The sequence below is a fragment of the Macaca fascicularis genome, chromosome 15 (assembly GCF_037993035.2).
Source record: "Macaca fascicularis isolate 582-1 chromosome 15, T2T-MFA8v1.1".
NCBI lineage: Eukaryota > Metazoa > Chordata > Mammalia > Primates > Cercopithecidae > Macaca > Macaca fascicularis.
This window is the reverse complement of record NC_088389.1, coordinates 47,968,228-47,992,623: the sequence shown is the minus strand read 5'-3', so window position 1 is coordinate 47,992,623 and position 24,396 is coordinate 47,968,228. Positions and strand designations below refer to the sequence as shown.

Sequence of the window (24,396 nt, the reverse complement as noted above, 5' to 3'; positions counted from 1 at the left end):
ATATTTTTTTCAGACAACTGCAAAAGTATATTGTCAAATTCTCGTCTTAGATTTTAAAAATTTGGTACCAAAACAACTATTTGTAGTTCAAAAAGAGTGCCTTAGAAAGAGCTGTTCAATTGTTGAGTCCTAAAAAGAAAACATGGAAAGGCATCTGCTCATTCATCATCGAGCACTTGATGTGTGAAACATTCAAGAGAAAGGGACAATGCTGATGTGAGGAGCAGAAAGGCTTCTTGGGAAATGGCTTTGGAGATAAGCCACATCACTCCTTCCTCTGATTAGCAACAAGAGACAAAGAGAGGCAAGTTCTTCATTTGCCTGATTCAGACTAAGAAAACTCTAAAATAGACTTAGGGCTTTCTTGGAAGTACAGGGAACTGGTTTTTTTTTTTTTTTTTTTAGAAAGGGTGTTGTCTTCTGGAGCTTATCGTTGCTGCTAATTTCATTGTGACCCTGCAGAATAAGTTCCCATCATGTTTAATGAAGATTAATTCATTAAACTATAGAACTAATTATTTGCCTTTTAGTTTCCTTTACTATTACGTTGCCCTTCTTCCTCTCCTCGAGTATTCTAAAGCATCTTGTGTTTCAGGAGAGCAGTGTTTTCTAACCATATTTCAGTCCTACCGGCTTCCTACTGTTTTCCCACTCCCCTCCGCCCACCTCGACCCCAAAGCCAAAAAGGATAGAAGGAGAGCTCTGTTGTTCCCATGCAGAATATCAGCAGTGAGTCATTAGCCAAAAGAAGCCAGGGGTAAAGGTGCCATAGGTAATCGGACTCATCTTAGCAGTACCATGAATCTCTCTTTGTCTTCTTATTCCAGTAATAATTTTCCATGGAGTAGGCTAATTTTGGCCTAGGTTTACTTGGAATTGAATGGCCGCCAGTAAGTTTCAGCATTCAGATTTTGTGTAATTCTTAATGATATATGAGTAGAAGTTACCGACAATGCCTTATCCAACAAAAAGTTTAGTTAACAGTTTTAAAAGGCTGGCCCTGCATGATGGCTCACGCTTGTAATCCCAGCACTTTGGGGAGGCCAAGGCTGGACTACTTGAGTCCAGGAGTTTGAGACTAGCCTAGGCAACATAGCGAGACTCTATCTCTACAAAAAATTTTAAAAATTAGCCAGGCATGGTGACACCCACCTGTAGTCCTAAGGGAAACTGAGGCAGGAGGATCCCATGAGCTCAGGAGTTGAAGGTTGCAGTGAGCTATGATCACATCACTGTGCTTCAGCCTGGGCAACAGAACAAGAGCCTGTCTCTTTAAAAAAAAAAAAAAAAGAAGGTAGCAGCAAAAACTACTATTTAATGATGGTCAAAAATAAAAAATAAAGATGTTAGCAATTATAAATATTGTGTTAAGTATCACTGTTTAACAAAGACCAGACCTAGACTGGAAGAAAATCAGAGAACAGAAGATGTTGACAAAAGAGGAATACTCATTATTCGTGCCTGTTAATGGAGAAGACATATACATTACTTGAATAATTTAAGTCTGAAAGGAAACGTGGGAAATGAAGATTGAAGGAAACCCCCCAGTTCATGGATAACCCGGAGAGTTTTTCAACATTTTGACAGCAATGTAGAGCACTTACGGTGAACTCCTGTGTTTTCTTAGGTCTTAAAAACAAATCCATAATTATCTACTTTTTGGGGAAGGATTTTGAAATTAATTTCCTGAGAATCATCCCAAGGTGGTGCTTTAATATTCTAAGCATTTAAAATTGTTGAAACCTTAGATAAATGAAGATTACACCCTCTTGCAATTTTGCATTGTCCTATGTCAATAATACAAGGCACATTATAAACTTGAGATAGGGAGACAAAGCCGACCTAGGTGTTAGTAAAGTCCTTGAGGGTAACTCTAATTAAATTTATACTTTACTGGGATTCTTTGAGATAAGCCAGAGTCCTTTGATATGAAAAAGAAAATCATCTTATAATTTGAAAATTAATGTTTCTAATGCCAAATAACAAAATTACATAGGCTAGATAACTGGTAGAAAAATAGGATAGATAAGTTGGGCATGGTGGCTCATGTCTGTAATCCCAGCACTTCGGGAGGCTGAGGCGGGCAGATTGCTTGAATACAGGAGTTCAAGACCAGCCCTGGGTGACAGGGAGAAACTCTGTCTCTCCAAAAAAAAAAAAAAAAAAAATCAGCCAGGGGTGATGGCACACACCTGTGGTCCTGGGAGGTGGAGGTTGCAGTGAGCCAAGATGGCACTACTGCACTCCAGCCTGGGCCACAGAGCAAGACCCCATTTAAAAAAATAATATGTGTATATATATGTGTGTGTGTATGTGTGTGTGTGTATGTGTGTGTATATATGTATGTGTATATATATATGATGAATTTTAAAACATTAAGAAGATAGAGTTTTCTTATTGAATCACAAACTGAAGATATCACATATAAAGCAGTTAAGAAACTGGAGGAAAGGTACCATTGGCCATTAGTTTTTCAAAGCAATGCTGACTTCTTAACTAAAGAGTATTATTTTGATGCAATCCCAGAAAACAGCTGTGCAGTCAGTGGCTTTGGTGATGGTGTTTATAAGGCACATGGTCAGTAACAGCCGTGGCAGTGAGGCACTGTAGCCTATGTGCTGCCATTAAAGAGATCTACTGTTTTCCAGTATTTTATTCTGGAAAGATTTTCCAAAAAGTTTCTTGTCTCCAGAATAACTGCATTACATCTGGCAGAGAGTCATATGTTTTAAAGATCTGTTCATACAAAAGGACCTTCTTTTTTCAATCCTATTAATAGTCCTATTGCATAGCCTGCAATCATTTCCTACAAAATACTTGGGAAGACTCTGGTACAATAATGATGTAATCCCTTCCACCTTAGTAGATAAAATTTAAAAATGGCACTAGCATGTAAACAAAATGGAATCTGTAAAATAGAGAGGGTTGGGCACCCGTTACTACAAGAAAATGAACATTTAAGGGATTGTTAGGAAATTTCTATTCAAAAGAATTTGTCACTGTGGTTTCCATTTTCCTTCCTCTTAGTTATGAGTCAGTTTGTCAGCATTCACATCCATAAGAGATGCAGTATTTAACCCCGACTTTTGTTTTCTCTTTATTCCAGAAGCCTCCCCAGCTTTCTGAGGATGATATCCGGCTAAAAAGCGAGGGAGACGACTATAGTGCCACCCTCCTGGAGCCTGTTACCAGCTCTCTTTCCCCAGATCACAAGAACATGGAAATTGAGGTGTCTGTTGCAGAATGTAAAAGTGTTCCTGGAATCACCTCTACCCCACATCCCATGGACCACCCTTCCCCTTTCTATTCACCCCCACATAATGGCCTCCTCACTGATCACCACGAATCCCTGGATAACGATGTTGCCAGAGAGATCCGCTATCTAGATGAGGTGCTGGAGGCCAACTGCTGTGATTCTGCTGTGGACGGAACATTCAATGGAACATCCTCCCCAGAGCCTGGTGCAGTGGTCCTGGTGGGTGGCCTAAGCCCCGCTGTCCACGAGACGGCCCAACCAGAACCCACTGAGAGAACAGCTAGCCAGCAGGCACTGCCTCACATCGAGCTCAGTAATAGCAGCCCTGACCCCATGGCAGAGGCAGAAAGAACAAATGGCCATTCCCCTAGCCAGCCTAGAGATGCACTGGGGGACAGCCTGCAGGCCCCTGTCAGCCCCAGCTCCTCAACCAGCTCATGGTGTTCTTCCCGAGACGGAGAGTTCACTCTCACCACACTGAAGAAGGAGGCCAAGTTTGAGCTGCGTGCCTTCCATGAGGACAAGAAGCCCTCCAAGCTCTTTGAGGATGACGAGCGTGAGAAAGAACAATACTGCGTTAGAAAAGTGAGGCCTTCGGAAGAGATGCTGGAGCTGGAAAAGGAGAGGAGGGAGCTCATCCGCAGCCAGGCCGTCAAGAAGAATCCTGGCATTGCAGCAAAATGGTGGAATCCCCCGCAGGAAAAAACCATCGAGGAGCAGCTGGACGAGGAACATCTGGAGTCGCACAAAAAGTACAAGGAGCGCAAGGAGAAAAGGGCACAGCAGGAACAGTTGCTGCTGCAGCAACAGTTACAGCAGCAGCAGCAGCAGCAGCAGCAGCCCCCATCACAGCTCTGCACGGCCCCTGCCTCTTCTCATGAATGCGCAAGCATGATTGACAAAGCAAAGGAGGACATTGTCACAGAGCAGATAGATTTCTCTGCTGCTCGCAAACAATTTCAGCTGATGGAGAATTCCAGGCAAGCAGTGGCCAAGGGCCAGAGTACACCCAGGCTGTTCTCCATCAAGCCTTTCTACAGGCCTCTGGGATCAGTCAACTCAGACAAGCCACTGACTAATCCGAGACCACCTTCTGTCGGGGGACCTCCAGAAGACAGTGGTGCCTCAGCCACCAAGGGACAGAAATCCCCCGGTGCCCTGGAGACCCCATCGGCAGCAGGGAGCCAGGGCAACACAGCCCCTCAGGGGAAGGAAGGGCCCTACAGTGAGCCTGCTAAACGTGGGCCCTTATCTAAACTGTGGGCAGAGGATGGAGAATTTACGAGCGCCCGGGCCGTCCTCACCGTGGTCAAGGATGATGACCATGGGATTTTGGATCATTTCTCAAAATCTGTCAATGTCTCCTTGACCCAAGAGGAGCTTGACTCTGGTCTTGATGAATTGTCGGTGAGGTCTCAGGATACCACAGTCCTGGAGACCCTATCCAATGATTTCAGCATGGACAACATCAGTGACAGTGGGGCCTCCAATGAGACAACCAATGCCCTCCAGGAAAATTCACTGGCTGATTTTTCTCTGCCGCAGACGCCACAAACTGACAACCCCTCAGAGGGCCGAGGAGAAGGCGTCTCCAAGTCATTTAGCGATCATGGTTTCTATTCCCCTTCCTCCACGCTGGGGGACTCTCCGTCGGTTGATGATCCCTTGGAGTATCAGGCTGGCCTCCTGGTGCAGAATGCCATTCAACAAGCCATAGCCGAGCAGGTGGATAAAGCTGTGTCTAAAACCAGCAGGGATGGAGCAGAGCAACAGGGACCTGAAGCAACTGTAGAGGAAGCTGAAGCTGGGGCTTTCGGCTCAGAAAAGCCTCAGAGCATGTTTGAGCCACCTCAGGTGTCTTCTCCTGTTCAAGAGAAAAGGGATGTATTACCAAAGATTCTGCCTGCTGAAGACAGGGCACTCAGGGAAAGGGGGCCCCCCCAGCCAGTGCCAGCTGTGCAACCCAGTGGCCCGATTAACATGGAGGAGACCAGGCCCGAAGGAAGCTATTTCAGCAAGTACTCGGAGGCAGCTGAGCTGAGAAGCACAGCCTCCCTCCTGGCCACTCAAGAATCCGACGTGATGGTTGGACCCTTCAAGCTGAGGTCCAGGAAACAGCGGACTTTGTCCATGATTGAGGAAGAGATCCGAGCAGCTCAGGAAAGGGAAGAGGAGCTGAAGAGGCAGAGACAAGTCTTGCAGAGTACACAGAGCCCCAGGACAAAGAACGCCCCATCGCTGCCCTCCAGAACATGCTATAAAACTGCCCCAGGTAAGTGAGGTGCCTCACATGAGAGACATGCCACAGCAGTCTGTTGTTGTTGATTCCAGCTCATGGGTTTCTATGTGGAGCCTCCTCTGTGTGTGTCTGGAATAAGTGTTGGGGGGACACTAGCATGAGAATTCCAGCATACAGGAACATGCCACAAAAGTGTCAGAGTGTCCTCTAGAAGAACCCTGAGCTTGGATGGAGTTTGCCACTTTCCAGAGGATGCAATCGCTCCTTTTTTGTTGTTCTGCTTTGGACTTGGTTTGTTATAAAGAATTGTTCTCTTTTACTTGAAAGCCTGCCCTTGTATGAAGGAGAGGCTGTTTGTGGCATAGAACCAGAGTGGGCCCGTGTGTGGACTATGTTGGAATCAGTAGCTTGACCCTCAGTATCTGTAGTTAAGTCAAACCCATCTGATTTGGGAGCTGTCCTCTACTAACCCCTTCTGAATGCTGGTTCCCTTCCCAGCAATGATAGTCATGGCTTGGCATTGCAGACTGGTCCATGCAAAATGTTTTTGTTTATCTTCTGTGTAACTGGGTTTTTCTTCTGAAGTCACCACAAAGCAACTACTTTGGAATCAGGGGTGGGCACATCTTTTCTTGTCATGTGACCCCTTTCGAGAAGTTGAATGACTCTTCACAAAGGCAAGTGTTTAATCCCTTCATATTGCCTGGGCAGTCCCTTTTTTGAATACTTTGTGTAGATGGTTGATGTTAATTAGGGTGCTAATTATTATTGCTACCATTTGGATAACAGTGTGACCAGTTGTTTTGATTTTCCATGTGGATTTGATGGCAATCAGGGATCCACGCATCTTCAACTGTGGATTGGATGGCAATCAGGGATCCACGCATCTTCAACTGTAGAAAACACTGCTCAAAGCGTGGTCCAAGCTAGTCCAGAAATCATTTGCTACTGGTTCATTCTAAGTTCAGACATTGAGAGTAAGCATTTGAAAACTCTTATTGCAATACGATATTGTCCTGAAATCCAAGCATGGGATTTTTGCATTTTATAAAACTATTGCTTCATAATGGACTGGTAGGGAGAAACTGATGCTTCACTGGAGAAAATTTCAGAATCATTACCCTAAAGTATAATTGTTGACACTTATCTTGGTCCATACAGATCTTAATCTTATCTTGACACTTGGCTTCCATCAAATCTACAATAACACAAGGTCACTCTTCTCATTAACTTTTTTAAATTTTGAAAGAATCTCCAACCTAAAGAAAAGTTCCCAAGTACAGTACAAATGTCTTTCTATTTTGAATCATTTGAGAGTAAATTGCCAATATGATACCCCATCACCCCCAATTTTGTAGACTGCTCCCTAATGTGGGTCTCTGATGCTTTCATATGATTATTTTCAGGTTGTGCCTCTTTGGTAGGAATCCCACTAAGTTGATGCTGTGTTCTCACTGTATCCAAACAGGTAGCATGTGGTATTAGTTTGTCCCATTATGGGGACAGGTGTCAACTCTGATCACTTAATATTGATTATGATCACTCCATTGATGGAGTTTCTGCCAGGCTTCTGCACAGTAGTTACTTTTTTCTTTTGTAATTCGTATATATTTTGTAGGGCAATACTTTGGTATTATGCAATTTTCACCCCACTTCTTATCAAACTTCATTTATTTATGTTGGTATGATCTCATGGATTCCTGTGATATTCAATGGATTATAATTCATTTCTTTTATTATTTTTATCCTTAACTTGTTCAGTTACTGCTCACAGGAGCCCCTTTTGGCTAACTTATATGTCCTTTGGAGATGTCCCCGTTACCCTTTGAATGCTTCCTCAATTTCTGGCATCGCAAGATATTCCAGTTTCATCTTATACTTTCCCAACCCTGAAATCAGTCGTCTCTCCAAAGAGCACTAGTTTCTGATGATGGAGAATGGTATTTACAAACAAAGATCTGAGTGCGAGCTGTGCTCATTGTTATTGCATTGTCGCTGGCCCTGGGCACTCTCAGTGGACAGAATTAGAAATTATACACATCTCTCTTGAAAACCATGAGTTTGCCCCATTGCTTTTTAATTCTTATATAATAAAAGGCTCATTCATACTTTCTCCCTTTCCATATTTGTAACCACCTTCTTGACAACAAGGTTTTGTTTTTAATAAAAACTTAGTTTTTATTATCTGTAATATGTTTATTATTTAACTAGCCCTCCTTCCCCCTCACTCCAGTATAACCAGTCTCCTGTTTTCCTCACCAAACTTGGGCTCCAATATCATTTCTGGGTGGCCACTGCCACCCCCCTTCACCAACACCCTCCTTACCCTCCCTGGGCTCCAACACTACAGCAGGTACCATCTTATTCAGCCTGGCCTAGTGACTTTTGGACTGAATTGTTTGGGAAGGAAAGGAAAGGGAGGAAGAAGAGGAAGAGTGCAGTGACTTTCTTAATATATGCCATCAAGTTAGTGATAAAGTTTCAACAAATGAATAAGGTGGGGGGCGGGCACAAACATTCAGACCATAGCATGAGTATGTTCAGGTTTCTCTGGCTCTGTCTGTTAATCGAACCCCTCACCATATTACCTCCAACTTTATTTCCAGCACATAAACAATTGTCTAATATAAAGACATTTTAATGCTTTCTCCTGATTCCCCCACCGGCTGTTGTCCATCAGGCTTCCCCACCAGGACCAAGGCTGCCTTAAACAAGTCAGCATCCTAAGGCTTGCCAGTGGCATCTCAGCAACCCAGTATCAATCTCCCCAGTACTTCCCTCCATGCTGATACTGATCTGTTCTCCCATATCCTACCCTCATAGGACTGATTTCTGCTCCCTACAGGGGGATAGTAATTCATCCGTGCAAGTCTGCTCTAGTCTTGATGTCATATTGAGTAAAATCATGATAATGATATGCATGCATGTCATTTCTTCATGTTTATCTGTAGAACATTTAAAGCAGGCACCCGGGCTTCCCAGAATTACAACATGAGTTGAACGAAATGGAATGTAAAATACAATTTTCTTCCTGTTCATGCCTGGAAATCTTTGGAGTATTGCTTGGCTGGCCAACCTCCAAGTTCATGATCAGGGAGAAGGCTGACACATGACTCTGAGCAGCCAAACTAGACAATTCATGACTAGGGTCAGAACTCCTGGCTCCAATGGTTTTGTGAATGGAGATATTACCAAGTTCCTATGGCACATTTCATATTTTATGCCAGAAGAAGTGACTCCACTAGTTTGTTGTGTGACTCAGATTGATGATTGGATACTTGGTGATGAAAAATACAATTTTTAACTTCTCTGGTAGAAATCATGCTGGTGGCATGCTGGAATCCTAAAACCTTAAAGCAAATAAGATCCAAGCCAAGATGTGGTAAGGAAGGAGAAATCTTCTAATTCTTTCCATACAAAAGTCTAGACGGAAACCCCATCCCCCAGGTGTGGAAATGATGTTTGGTTTTGCTTTTAGTGTCTTTGCTTTTAAAAGATGGACAATGAATGATAGAAGTTCTGTTTTGAAAAGCATATAGTCATTGTTAATGACCAGGTATCTGGAAATTACCTTGTTGGTTCTTATTTGACCTTTTTTTTTTTTTTTTTTGAGACAGAGTCTTGCTCTGTTGCACAGGTTGGAGTGCAGTGGGGCAAACTCGACTCACTGCAACTTCCACCTCCCAGGTTCAAGTGATTCTCCTGCCTAAGCCTCCTGAGTAGCTGGGATTACAGGTACCCAACACCATGCCCAACTAATTTTTTTGTTTGTTTGTTTTTTGTATTTTTAGTAGAGACAGGGTTTCATCATGTTGGCCAGGCTGGTCTCTAACTCCCGACCTCAGGTGATCCACCCGCCTTGGCCTTCCAAAGTGCTAGGATGACAGGCGTGAGCCACCATGCCTGGCCCTTATTTGACTTTTAAAGGAAGAAGCTCCACTTTAATAGAATTTGAATGACATTTGTTTATACAGAGGTGAACAAAAATGTGTAGTCCCTGCTCTCAGGGAACTTAATGGTTCAGTAAAAGAAACAACATTAAACAAATGAGGCAGTTTTATGACAGAGAAGCACAGAGACCTGTAGGAGCACAAAACAAGGAAGACCATGTCATTCGGAGGGTAAAGAAAGTCTTCCTTCCTTAGGAAATTACTGTCTAAGCTGAGAAATGAAGGGGTAAAGTTGGGCTCAGGGTGTAGGGGAGAAGGAAAGGCACCTAAGAGAGGCTCAAAAGGAATAGAGAACTTGGCACATTTGAGATGTTTAAGAGTAAGTTAAAGGAAGAGATTTAAAACAAAACAGAAACTGATTTGGAGTCAGACAACCAAGAGCTCTGTCAATCATATTAAAGGTTGTAGACTTTAGAGTTTACACTGTGGTCAGTGAGAAGCCTGTGAGAGTTTTTAAAGGAGTAATTATCTGAACACAACCCCGAGCTGTCCTGCCTCACTGTGAGTTGATGGACTCATTGTCTTCCTGTTGTAATGAATCCATTTCACAGGCTTGGATTGAGCTCTTCCTGCTTATGAGCACTTTGGAAGGCTGGCGCCGTCTTGGTGAACACCCTGTATGTTATGTGAGGAGCCATGCTCCCAATAGTGTGTACATGTGTGCCCTCTGCTGATGGCACTTAGAGACTAAAAGGAGGAAGGCCGGGGTGGTGGTGCATGCCTGTGATCCCAGCACTTTGGGAGGTGGAGGCAAGGGGATTGCTTGAGCTCAGGAGTTTGAGACCAGCCTAGGCAACATAACAAGGCCCCATCTCTTAAAAAAAAAAAAAAAAATTAGCTGAGTGTAGTGACACATGCCTGTAGTCCCAGCTACTTGGGAAGCTGAGGCAAGAAGGTTGCTTGAGCCCAGGTGTTCAAGGCTGCAGTGAGCTATGATTGAACCATTGTACTCCAACCTGGGCAGCAAAGTGAAATCATGTCTCAAAAAAAAAAGAGAGAGAGAATAAAGGAAGCACCTTTGCAGGTACATGAGCCTGATTTGAAGGGGTAACTCACACACTGCTGTAAAACACCCTTGAGGAAAGAATTAGGGGGTGGGATATCCAAACATTGTATTGAAGTTACAGTTTAAGACCTTTTCAAATGTCTTTTCATATTGGTGTTGCCAACAGTTCTCACTTTAGTATCTATGTCTATTATTAGATATCCTGGTTTCACTTCCAAGTTCTAAGCATGCCAGAGAAACACGGTTAGGTGATGATTTGTTTGGTTTTTTGAAAGTTTCTGTTTTCATGCCAGATGTTGAATTTATCTACCAAGTCAGATCATTCACCCCATGAGACCTACATTATGGAGAGTGGCAAAAGAGAAGGTGGTGTAGGTTGCTATTAAGTTCCACAGCTTGGGGTGTCTGTTCATGTATTCTAATATGTGGAAAGATGTGACCGTTATAAATCTTACTTTCGTAAGATGTACAGGAAGTATTGACTTCTGCTGCTGTCTGTTTAAGATTCCACATGAGGTGATCATTATATTATTATAAAGATTCTTAACTGGGTCTTTGTTCTTTCCCCTTCATTATCTGCAAATATCACAAGGGAAAGTCTTAGGAAAAATATGTTTGTGAGTGTCCACACAGTCTTCATGAAGCAGAGCTTGGTGGAGTGTGCCATGCTAAATTAGAGCCAGATGAGGCACGGTTTTATTTGAGGTGCCCTCATTGCTCCATGGGGGAAGCCCCTTGTGTCGGCATCTGACGGAAGGATTGATGATGAGAGAGCTCCCCATCGGTAGTACTCAGTGCCTCTCTTTCCTGCAAGGCAGGCACCAACTGTGCAGCTTGTAGGAGCCCTGCCGGCTGTGTGAAGCTAGCTAAAGCTTACTGTGGCATGTCCACAGATGGTTATTGTCCACCACCATGTTTCTAGAACATTCTCTGGTGACACAAGTCTAATAATGGTAGTTACAATTTATCAAGGCCTTAAAGCTGCATATAATACTAGTTATTTCACACTTGACATTTCTTATTTTCTCACTGAATCCTCCCAACAGCCCTCTCAGATACAAATTAACCCTTGAGGCCAGATATATTTCTGGATTCAGTCTTTTTCTGATTTTAGAGAATTTATAAAGTACATACTATTATTTAGAAAAGTAATGCAATGAATATACTATTATTTAACACAACTGGCAGGTTCTGGGGCAACACCCTGTGATCAAATTAAATTTCTACTCTAAAACTTGAGAAGAAGAATTAGTTACATTAAGTGGGGAAAGACTAGGAGACCCTCATGTCAGCTCATGTCAGGTTTTGCTGCCAAATAAGTTATGAAAAATCTTTCTTTTCAGACTTTTTTGGATTTGGGAATTATGCATGAAGAGTTGTAGACCTGTAATATTATTCTTTTTCAAAGTATTACTACTAGAGCCCAGAGAGATTAAGTTGCCCAAGGTCACTCAGCGTGAAAATGGGAGAGTCTGGTTTCAAACTCAGGCTCTCATTTGTCTCCAAAATCCATCTTCTTTCCCCTACCTTCTCCTTCCTGTCTGTTGAGCCTGCTCTGCAAGGTATGCAGTAATAGCTTCTCTCTCTCCAACCTGTAGCTCAGGTTCCCTCTACCCTTTCCCAGTCTCATGCCCAACCCCTGCATTTTCCTGGGTCCTTCCTGATCCTCCTTTTAGGAGCCACTATAGCTCTGCAATCCTTCTCTTGCAGTGGCCTGGGTATATAAATTTGACTCTCAGAGGCCATGAAACAGCGCTTCCCTAGTGACCCAGGATGATTCCTTTCTGCTTTCAGAACTCAATTCTAATGCCCCAAATTACAGTAGGCAAAATTACTCAGGCTGTCCAAAGATCTGAGCAGATAGCCAAGGGACTAACTTAGTCCACTTCAGCCATCTAGCCTAGCTGCTCTTGTGAGTTCTTTTTGAAAGTTTATTTCCCAGGAAGAAACTCTGCCATTTACTCCAGAAACAGGCTCATTCCTTGAAAACTTTGAAAGAACTGAGTACTCAAGCAAGGAAGCAATTTTTAAATTTGAGGATGAGCAGGGACAAGTGTTCATTATTCTGTTAACTAAACATGAACACTTTTGGTTCAGTGGGGTCAAAGTCAACTAAGTTAGTTGACTGGTGATCATTGAGCACCATTACTACGTACTGTTCTCCTTGCCTTTTAAAAATTGAGCTTTCTTCCTTGGACCATAACTTCCCTGTGTTCTCTTTACCTAAACCCAGCAAGTATGTTTTCTTGAAAAATGCATGCCATTTGGAAAGGAATTGGTAAGAAAAGACTATGTTGAAGCTGTGTTTGGCAAGGGGTGAAGGTGTGCAATGAAATCAGGACTTTTCAAAGTATAGAATTCCACATTCTCTTTAGACATTACCGTTAAAGTTTTGGAAAGGGCAACTGCCATGATTAAACCTGCCTGTCAGCCTCACTCTTGAGATGCTGTAGGCTCAGAAGTCTTTCTTCTGTAACAAGCCTGCGATCACAGCTTCTGGGCAGCAGAACTTTGGAAAAAGCAGAACGTTCCCCACCAGCTGAATTCCCTGGTGTAAGCAGGTTCCGCTGTTCCTGCTGATTGTGCTGGGTCTTCGGATATATCCACATGTCTGGGTTGACTCCTGCTGGTGCTGGGCCACCACGTGATGTCCTCATTGCCTACTTCTGCATGGCCTCTCCATGCCGCAAGTTAGTTAGGGGAGCATCTTCTGAGGAATCAAACTCAGCCATGTACAAAAACAGATGCATAGTTTTCAGGTGACAAAGAGGAGGTGAATCAAAGAACCTAATTCTTGCAAGTTCCTTGGTAAGAAATAGGAAGTAATCAAAACCAGGCTTGGGAGCAGGATATCCTCTGTGACTGCTGGAGTTCAGGGCAGAATATGACTGTGTCTTTTACTAGCCATAGTTACTTGCTGTGTACTTTGCCAAGGAGATTGGCATTTCAGGTCTATTTGATCTTTGTGTGCTACATACGTATGGGGTGGAAAACTAGGGGGTGAGGTGGGTCAGGCAGAGAGTTTGTGGACAGACCATTAGAGCACCGAAGAATACATGTGTAGTTCTTGTAACGAGATTTTCTTTCTCATGGCCTTGAAGGTAAAGTAAAAGGCTTCTCGAAACCTGTGTGTATCTAACTCGCAAGTATTACCAGTCTCTCTTTTATTTCCCATTACTCAAGTATACATTTATATGCGAAGGCCAAGCGAGGTGGCTTATGCCTGTAATCCCAGCACTTTGGGAGCCTGAGGTGGGTGGATCACTTGAGGTCAGGAGTTTGAGACCAGCCTGGTCAACACAGTAAAACCCCATGTCTGCCAAAAATACAAAAATGAGCCAGGTGTGGTGGCGCATGCCTGTAATCCCATCTACTCGGGAGGCTGAGGCAGGAGAATCGCCTGAACCCAGGAGGTTGTAGCGAGCTACAACCCCTACTGCACTCCAACCTGGGCAACAAAGCAAGACTCTGTCTCAAAAAAAAAAAAAAAAAAAAAGTGTGATGTAAAAAAGCTGGTCAAGGAGAATACATGCTAAAATGTGATAGTCACTTCTCTGAATTCGTATCTCAAGCTTAATTCCTGACTCCACTGCTTGCTAGCTTTGTGACCAAGTTAATTCACCTCTGTAAACCTCAGTAAAATAGGAATAAAGTTATACCAGCCTCATAAAAGTTGAGACAGGGCCTGGTACATAAAAAGCTCCTAGTAAGAGTTATTATTGTTGTTATTACAACATTACAGTTGCTCTTTTGTTTTAAGAAAAAGCCTAGAGGCTGATCGCTTGAGACCAGAAGTTCAAGACCAACCTGGGCAACATAGTGAGACCCTGTTTCTATGGGGAAAAAAAAATAGCCGAATTTAGTGTTGTGTACCTGTAGTTCTAGCTATGCAGGAGGCGAGGCTGGAGGATTGCCTAAGCTTGAGTTCAACACTGCCATGAGCTATGGTCATGCCACTGGACTCCAGTCTGAGTAACAAAGCAAGACCCTGTCTCAAGAAAGAAAAGTCCAGAAAGCCTTAGTAGAATTATTTAGGAGTTGCTGTTTTGCACAGTTGTGAGCCTGAGATAAATAACAGAACACATATGATAAAATTGCTTTCTATTCTTAGCTGGGATTTTTTTTTCAGTTACTTCCTTAGAATTAACATTTCTCTTGGAAACTTGAGGTTAGGAATAATGAGTTTTCAGTAGTCCACTATGATTTCAAAAACTAAAGAGTAAAAAATCATCATTAAATGTATTGAGTGACAATAAAATTACATGTATTACCATAAAAATGTTTTCCTTTTGGGAGGAGGTAATCTTCACACAGCCAAGCCTACCATGCTGGTAGAAAAGTATTTAACAAAAGGATCTTGGTGGAGAATTACTATTCACCATAATTTTCATTCTTACTGTTTTAATTAACTTTTTTCCTTTTTGGTCTTAAACTCTGCTTGCCCTGTAAGAGCAGAGCACTTTCTTTCCTTCTAGAGTTTTCATCCTCTTCCAGTTGTGTTCATAGGGATAAACCCTATATCAGCAACTCGTCCAACAACCCGACTTACCTTTAAGCAATAGTATTTGACAGTTTCTCAGACTTGTTTGCCAAGCAGGGGTATTTCTCATTTCTGAGCTAGGTTTATAATCTGAAGATTCATATCATCACATTCTCCCACCCCTGGGGCCTTCAAAGGAGGAGATGAAAGAAGGGACCAGCTTTTGGTGTGCGGGTCACAGCTGGAACCGCACAAGTCCGTGCACTCTGGGGCTGACAAGCAGGATGCTCCCTTGTACTGAGAGGAAACGAAATTGAAATTGCAAGTCTGAGCTCATTTCTTTCTGGTGACTTGTGGGTCGCTTTAGATGTTTGCAACCTTATCCCAATGCTGTGTGAAGAAAGGAGGTCATTGAAGGAGGCCTCGGCTGAGGCGTGTCCTCTGGTGGGTGTTTTTGTTCGGTTCAGTTTGGTTTTTAAATATGAGTGGGTGATGGCTTTTTCTTTTCTTTTGAGAAATGTGGAAACAAAGGCTGTTTGATTTAAGACCTCAGACTTCATGCATAGAGAGAGTAATAATCACCCAAATCATCATATCTGACCAAAATTTTCAGAACTTTTGGAATCCTCATTCTTGGCTTTTTAAAAGTTAGACCTGAAATCCAGAAGGAGGATTTGGGCTGTCAGGGATGACAACAGCTGTATTCTGAGTGCATGCAGCCGTCTCTTGGGTTCTTTGGGTGGGAGGAATTGCAGATTCTTTTCTCTGCCCCCTGTCAGCACAGCTCGCTACAGATGCCCAAGGGAAATCCGTCTTGCCTGGAAAATCCAGAAGCACAGCCAAGGCATGGCTTGCTTTCTCTGGACCACAGTGGTATAACTATTCATGATGAATAAGCAGGAAACACCAATTTATGCTTTCCCACTCATGATGGGAGACACCACTAGCTAATTTGGAGTGAAACTCATTGGCTTTCCTTGCTCCTTAGTCTACCTTGCAATGCTACAGTCTCGTGAGCACCACCATTGCAGAGATGAACAGTTTTTTTCCTTCTGAGCTCCTCTGGGTATGCACTGCCTGGGATGATGGAAGGGCTTGTGGATCTGCCTAGTCCATAAAGGTTAAAACAAGCAGGTTTATCTGCTTTTCTCAGCATGGGCTAATAATATTTACAAGAAAAGTTTTCTGGTTTGTTTTATATTTTAAAATTAATGTGTGCTTATTGTAGAACAAATGTAAAAAGAATCAAGTGATTCATAATCCTACTCCCCCAGGAATAGCCACCTTTCTAGATTTTCTCCATGCCCATAGGTGCTTGGAAGGCAATATTGGGTTGATACTTGCATTTGTTTCTATTGTTGCTGTGACAAATTACCACAAATATAGTAGCATAAAAAATGCACATTTAGCCAGGCACAGTGGCTCATGCCCGTAATCCCAGCACTTTGGGGAGCTGAGGCTGGAGGATCTCTTGAGCCCAGGAGTTCAAGACTAGCCTGGGCAACATAGTGAGACCTTATCTCTAGTAATAATATTTTTAAAAATGCATTATCTTACACATGCATTATCTTACAGCTTTAGAAGGCAGAAGTCTGAAATTCATCTGCTATGGATGAATATCTGACCAAAATAATTTTCAGAACTTTTGGAATCCCCATTCTTGGCTTTTTAAAAGTTAGACCTTAAATCCAGAAGGAGGATTGAGACCCCCTCCCCCAAATTCATATACTGAAGTCTTAATCCTCAGTGTGGTGGTATTTGGAGGTGGGCCCTTTGGGATATAATTAGGTTTACATGAAATCACAGGGTGGAGCCCTCATGATAGGATTAATGCCTTTGAAAGAAGAGACATCAGACGGCTTCTCTCCCCACTGTGTGAGGACACAGCAAGAGGGCAGCTGTCTGCAATCCAGGGAGAGAGCCTTCAGCAGAAACCGACCATTCTGGCACCTTGATCTTGGACTTCCAGACTCTAGAACAGTGAGAAAATAAGTGTGTGTTGTTCAAACCATCCAGTCTATGGTATTTTATGGCAGCTCAAACAAACTAAGACTGGGCTAAAATCAATGTGTCAGCAGGCAGTGTTCCTTCCAGAGGCTCTGGGGAAGAGTTCACTTTCTTCCCTCTTTCATTCTGTTGTTGTTCCTCCATCTTCAAGGCCAGCAGTGCAGCATCTTCAGATCTCTCTCTCTCTCTCTCTCTCTGACCCTCCTACTGCCCTTCTGCAATTACATCAGACCCAACTGGATATTTCAGGATAGCTTTCCCATTTCAAGTACCTAAACTTAATCACAACTGCAAAGTTCTTTTTACCTGTAAAGCAACGTATTACAGGTTTGGGGGATTAGGACTTGGACATTGTTGGTGAGACCATTGTTCTGCCCACCATAGGAGGCAACATATAGTGTTCATCTTATGCTGATTGAGTGTCTGCCATGTGCCTTGTACTTTTGCCTTCTTTCACACAGTTAATAAGTGGTGAACTAGGATTTGAACCCAGGCAGTCTGGCTCTCCCACCTGCACTCTTGAACTCCTGCAATATCTCTACTTTTGCAATCTGCTTTTTCTCTTAATATATTTTGAATATTTTCTTTTCTTTTTTTTTTTTTTTTTTTTTGAGACGGAGTCTCACGCTGTTGCCCAGGCTGGAGTGCAGTGGCGCAATCTCGGCTCACTGCAAGCTCCGCCTCCCGGGTTCCCGCCATTCTCCTGCCTCAGCCTCCTGAGTAGCTGGGACTACAGGCGCCCGCCACCGCGCCGGGCTAATTTTTTGTATTTTTAGTAGAGACGGGGTTTCACTGTGGTCTCGATCTCCTGACCCTGTGATCCGCCCGCCTCGGCCTCCCAAAGTGCTGGGATTACAGGCTTGAGCCACCGCGCCCGGCCATATTTTGAATATTTTCTTGTGACCTTAACCATTCCTCTGAGAGTCTGAAACATGATTTATAATGGCTAAATAATACTTCATTGCCTAAATGAGCCATAGCTAACTTAACCATTCTTCAGTAGGAAGATATCTTGCTGTGGTTAAAAAAAGACAGTGCTGAACGTTCTTGTACATGAGCTTTGTGCCCATACTTAATTATTAAATGAACTTGGGCCAAAAAAGTTCCTTGGAAGCTGGTTAACTACTGCACACTAGACAACAGTATTTCCTAAACGGTTTTTCTTTCCCCCCCTCCCCCTTCTGTATTCATTTACTTACTTTAAAATTTTTTAGAGATGAGGTCTCACTGTGTTAACCAGGCTGGTCTCAAACTCCTGAGCTCAAGTGATTCTCTGACCTAAGCCTCCCGAAGTGCTGGGATTACAGGCATGAGCCTCTGCACCTGGCTTTTTTTCTTGAGGTATTTAATAGATTCTATGAAGTGAGGTTTTCTGGTTAAATAAACTTGAGAAATGCTATACTCCCATTCCTGAATTAGAGCTTCCCAATCATATTAACACTAAAACCAGAAGTCCTCTGGTAAACAAATCCCTCTCTCCTTCCTTGTTTTCTTGAACCCAGTGTGTCCCAAGCTTAATTTGACCAAAGACTTTTTTATTTGTGGCGTCAAGTACTATCTTACAAAGCTAAGGTCACAGGACATAATGTTAGAAACACATCTTTGGAGTCAACCAAGTGAAGCCACTTACCCTCAAACACCTTCAAAAGCTTAAGTCTAAAGCTACTCCAGATGGAATAGTTTGAATATAATCACATTTACGAAATAAACTCAAATGTTTCCTATCCTCCACTCAGAATTTCAGTCTAACATTGTTCTAGTGGTTCCTTATGTTCATTTTAGAGGTCACATTATACCTGTTCCTGGCTCTGTAAATGTTAGGACTGGCCGTCAGCCAAGACCAATACAGGTCTGCCCTGAGGTCTACATGGCACTGTGTGTTCATGTTGTTGTTCAGGGATAGTGACTGAGGTCCTTGAGGAGAGCTGTTCTGGCCAGGCATGATGGCTCATGCCTGTAATCCCAGCACTTTGGGTGGGCGAGGCAGACTGATCACCTGAGGTCAGGAGCTCGAGACCAGCCTCGCCAACAATGGTGAAACCCTGTCTCTAGTAAAAATACAAAAATTAGCCAGGCGTAGTGGAGGGTGCCTATAATCCCAGCTACTCAGGAGGCTGAGGTGGGAGAATCACTTGAACCCAGGAGGCAGAGGTTGCAGTGAACCAACATTACCGCACTCCAGCCTGGGCGACAGAGCAAGACTCCATTTCAAAAAAAATGAAAGAAAAAAAAGTGTTCTATAGAGTGTTCAGTGCAGGTGAGGAACTGGATGGCAGGATGTGCTCATTGAAAATGGGGCAAATGTCAGGTGTCACAGGCTATTGAATCATTCATGAGGTGAATAAACCGATAGCAGAGCAAAGTTTGCGGGAGTAAGCAAAGCTGGACCTGGGGTTACTGGGGAAGTGCTGGGTGGGATGCACCCTGGAGCAGTGAAAAAGAAGTACCAAAGGTAACCATCATGGTTTGGGGAGTCTACTGGGGCATGTCCTCTGGGCCAAGGGACTTCAGGGGGCCTTATGAGGTCATGAAAAAGGATGTGATTGAGCTCCCAGGCCTGTGGCACAGACTATTTGTATCACACTCATGTAATGATCGAGACCCAGACAGTGGTGCTGTCTGCAGTGTCTACTATTGGAGTGCTGTCAGCATCCTAATGGAGAGGACCTCTGGCTGCAACTCTGGACCTCTGAGGAAGTTGTCAGGTGTGGAACAGGTTTCTCTCCAGCCTTTTAGTAGCCTGTGTGATTCCTAAGATGGCACCCAGAGTTCTGGTGCCTGGTTTGAACCATACTTGGAGAGGAGCATCAGAGATCACAGGGCCCAGCAGAGAAGCCTGGCTGAGCTAGCTTCCCTTCATACTGACCAGAATGATGGCCGGAAGTCTGGGGATGAGGCATAGTGTCTTCTCTCTCTGGGGACCTGTGATAGCCCCTCCTGAGTGGGTAGATAGAACCAGAACATGGGCTCAGTTATCCAAAGGGACCGTTCTCAGCCCCCTTGTCCCTGGCAGCCCCTGCTCCAGAACTGCTAAGCCAGCATTTCTTTCCTGTTACTCCTCTGACCTCTAGTGGCTAGAACTGGAAAAACTTGCTCTAGGGATGAAATCATCAATAAGCAGGAAATGTCTTTAATGTTTAATGGCTGAGCACTTCTCTATAGTCATCCTTCACCCTCTTTACAGCATTCTTTCTGCATACATCCCATAATTTAATTCAGCCATCATCAACACTGGGTTTGGGCTCCAGACTGTGACTGTTACTATTTCATGTAACTTGGGATGGAGTTGGCATCTGGGCCTCTGTGGTCATGACATCCACCCTAACTACATCCCAGGGTTGTTGCAAGGCTCAGATGACATGAAGCCTACAAAAGTAATGATATATAAATCCGCTTATTACTCCAAAGCCATTGAGCCTGTGATTCTGTAGACCTAAAATGTTTTAATTCATATATTTTGGTGAAGGCATTTAAGCCCTTTCCTCTAATTCTCTGTGGGAGATTCTGTCCCAATCCATAAGCATTTACTTGTGGTTGTTATGTATATTTCATAATGGACTTACTGATTACTCAACAAACATGAATTTCCTACCTCATGCCGTATACCACCGCTACTGCTGGGGTCTGGCAATGACCAGACAGGCAAAGCTCTACTCTAATGGAGTTTACATTCAGATGAATTAAAGGGATTCATAGACAGGTGAAACATACCCCCCTGTCCTCAGGATGACATTATAGCTTAATTGAGAAGACAAAAGCTTCAATAACCAGATAAGATTCAAGTCAGTATGTGAAAATGGCCTTCACAGAAATATAAACAGGAGTTCCACTGTGCTGTGTGTGAAAGGGAGAAGCTAGAAGCAATGAATATAGGCTGTGCTTTCTAGGTGTTTAATGCTGGAAGAATGGCTGCTGGGAAGTGATCCGGACACTTGAGAGGTCAACTGGAAAATGATGAAAATTAACCTGGTAACTGGTGTCTATTTCTGGTCCCAGAAGAGATGCAAAAATTGTATGCAGAATATGCATGAAATTGTTCATCTCACCCTACAGTCATATTATTCTTTGAGATTCCAATTAAATAGTAGCTAGATTCATTAATGCTTTCTGTTCTGAATATTAACCTTATAAATATTAACTTTGTCCTCATAAGAACTATCTGAGGTAGGTACCCCTATCATCATACTCATTTTACCGATGAGGAAACTAAGATATCAAAAGAGTAAATAACTTGCGCAAAGTGATTTGGCTGCCAAGTCATGGGTTCAAGCCCAAACCGGCTGGCTCCAGAGCTTGCATGCTCACCACTGAGCTATATTGTTTCTTAAGCCTTCAATTAAAAAGTCAATCAGAATTTTCAGAGATGCATACTAAGTGTGCAGGAGTGAGGTGACCTGAATCTATGATTGGTTTAAAATAATTCAGCAAGTCTAAGGAAGGAAGGAAGAGCCAATTATACTAAAATCTTGATAAATGTTTACTCTGGGTGATGTTTATGTTTATAGGGGTCATTATAGTGTTCCCTAATTTCCATAATAAAAAATAGAAACCTTTTCCAGTGAATTTGGAGATCTCGAAATACTTATTATTGTACTGTTAATATCAAAAGACTTTTCAGTCATCCTGGTAATTTAGATCAAAGCAATGAATCTCACTTTTATTAATGTAATGTGGCTATGAAATGGAGTGCCCTTTTCTGTATATTAAAACCTATTTTCCACCTAATCCCCAAATATGACAGCTGAAAGCTAGGAGAATTTAAGTGATCAGCCCATGATTGAAGTGGGAATATGAAATGATATCTATAGTCAGTCACATAGCCAAGTACTGGAAGAGCAGGAGTTAAAAACCTGGGTTTCCTGGACTCCAGGCCTTTGTAGCTCTCATCAGAAGGAGGTTGCACCAGTAAAGGGCTAGCAGCCCACATAGAAACATGGACACCAGGCTTCACTTGTGATTCCTGCTACACCAGGCAGTTGCCAAGTTAGAAGCCTGGGATGTAAGATGAAGAAAGGTGAGTCATCTTCGGCTTGGAACTGGAAGAGGTCAAATGGTCCTTTTCCCTCCCAAACGGGGCCATGCAAGCCCCATTTATCTTGTGTGTTTTCTCCACATTCCTTGTTCACAGATTCTAGCTGTGTCAACTACAAAGGGCATAATTGGAAAAATCCTAATTGTACTTGAAGATACTTCTCAGTAGTGCATTTGGGGCTCTGTGGCAATAAACCCACCCCTTGAAAAGCCAGAAGCCAGGGCCAGGCATTTCTTGGGAGGGAGGGATGGAAATGGTCTTGGTAAGGGTGCGTAGAGTCATCACACCACTGTTGAATTAATCACTGACCTCATCTCTCCATCCTGAGGATTCTTGGAGGACATTGCAAGAGCTAAAATCTCCCCATTCCTAAGGCTGGTGTGCACCTTTTCCACTGCCTTTGTTGGTATACACTTCTTAAGGTCTGGGATGCCTTAAGCCCTCATGTTTCAGGACCCCAGCAGGTGAGGTAAATGAATGAAGCTGGCCAGTATAAGACTGGGGTGAACTGAGAAGAACAAGCCTTATCCTTATTCAAAGGTTTTATAACACTGAGCTGTCTGCACAAAATGCCTGGACAGGTCAGCAGACAACTGGCTTCCTCTGCTATAGAGGATAGACCCTGGTGAGGAAAGCAGGAGGCCTGAGTACCATCACTGGCTCCCTGTGACTTCAGTACAGCCTTCCCTTGGCAGAGCCTCAAGCTCTTTCATCTGTTAAGAAGTGGGTCTCTGAGTCTCCAAGGCGCCACCACCTCTGACAGTCTAATTCTATGATCTGTGATAGGATACATGTCTCAAAACAACTGTGTCTGTCTGTCCAACATATATTTGCATACTGTGTGCCGGGCCTGTTTGATCTAACTGACTTTTTGGAACTTGGTGTCCTTGAGATCTTTGGATGGGTTTGTGCATTAACCTTAAGTGCTTTGATCCTGTAATATAATAAAATGGCCTACACTTAACCATCATTCTGGTACCATTCTCTGTGTCAGAGGTTGTTGCTCTTTTATTTGCCAGTTTTCTCTTCTTTCTAAAAGCAGTCATGAGCAGACAAGCTTAGAAAGGGTGTTCTCTTCGTGTTGTTTCAGGGAAAATAGAGAAAGTCAAACCTCCTCCATCCCCCACCACTGAAGGCCCCAGCTTGCAGCCTGACTTAGCCCCTGAAGAGGCTGCCGGAACCCAGCGGCCCAAGAATCTGATGCAGACCCTCATGGAAGACTATGAGACACACAAATCTAAAAGGCGCGAGAGAATGGATGATAGTAGTGTAAGTTTTTCCTCCTTTCCTTTTTCACTTCTCTGAGCGCGGCCGTCGGTGTGGCGTGTGGCATTCCAGTCCAGGCACAAATGTGTATGTGGTTGTCTGGTCAGCATTAGGGTTCCAATATAGGTTTTCAAATATGTGGTTTCACATGCCTGGAACTGGGTTTGGGTTTTTGCCTGTTTCAAAAAAAAAAATGTTGATCATGCAGGGAGCTGGTTGTTTGCAGCCAAGTATAGCTGGAGTTGACCAGCAAGGCTAGTGTGTAAGATGTTTGGTGCATAGAAAGACAGCATGCAAGGGTCACACAGGGAGAGGGATGCAAGGGCCCTGAAATCATCCCTAAACACCTGGGAGCTGATTTCTACCATTGCCCAGTAGAGATTGTATTTCTCTAGAGAAGGATGAAGATGCTGTTCCTTCAAAGCTGACCCTCTAGGCAATCCCTAACAATGTTACACAGTGCTTAAAAGACCGAGTGTATTTGGGACTGTTAACAAGCCCATGTGCATAGCTTGTTAACAGCAAAGAGCCAGTTAAAATGACAGTTGAAAACCACATGGCTACTTTGCTACCCCCAAACCCTAGGAACTTTGCACATAACGTTCACATTTACTGTGAAGGAAGTCATCTGCTCTGTGGTTTCTTTCTCCAGTTAGAGACGTAGGAACTGTTGCTCTACACAGTCCCAGGAGCCTGGAGATCAGCCTCAGGGTTCATGCCAGCCTCCTATGGGTCTTCTGGCACCAGCCTCTTAGCACATATTTAAGTCACCACCTCCTCCCCTGACTGCACTCAAGTCACAAATAGCTTGGGTTGGTTGAGGATCCTACCCAGTTTACCTGAGACAGTCCTGGCTTATGCCCCTTGTGATGCTGGGATTATTAATATCCCCTTTCACTCTTTTGTTGTTGTTGAGACAGGGTTTGTCTCTGTTACCCAGGCTGGAATGCAGTGATGTAATCATGGCTCATTGCAGCCTCGACCTCCTGGGTTCGGGCAATCCTCCTGCCTCAGCCTCCTGAATAGCCGGGACCACAGGCATATGTCACCACACCTGGCTTATTTTTTAACTTTTTTGTAGAAAGGAGGTCTCATTATGTTGCTCAGGCCGTTCTTCAACTCCTGAGCTCAAGGGTATATTCCCACCGCAGCCTCCTAAA

At 43.5% G+C, this 24,396-nt stretch overlaps 1 protein-coding gene across 39 annotated transcripts in view; it reads left to right on the top strand.

The window, feature by feature from the left end:
* Window positions 1-24,396, top strand: part of PALM2AKAP2 (PALM2 and AKAP2 fusion) — a 523,331-nt gene that overhangs the window by 483,825 nt on the left and 15,110 nt on the right. For 26 of the 39 annotated variants that reach the window (XM_074016842.1, XM_074016837.1, XM_045373610.3 and 23 more), the window contains 2 exons: window positions 3,107-5,528; window positions 23,061-23,239. In XM_074016842.1, coding sequence (XP_073872943.1) covers window positions 3,107-5,528; window positions 23,061-23,239 — 2,601 coding nt within the window. The remainder of the gene's footprint in view (window positions 1-3,106; window positions 5,529-23,060; window positions 23,240-24,396) is intronic. The other 13 variants (XM_074016831.1, XM_074016838.1, XM_015436870.4 and 10 more) reach the window with 1 other exon arrangement.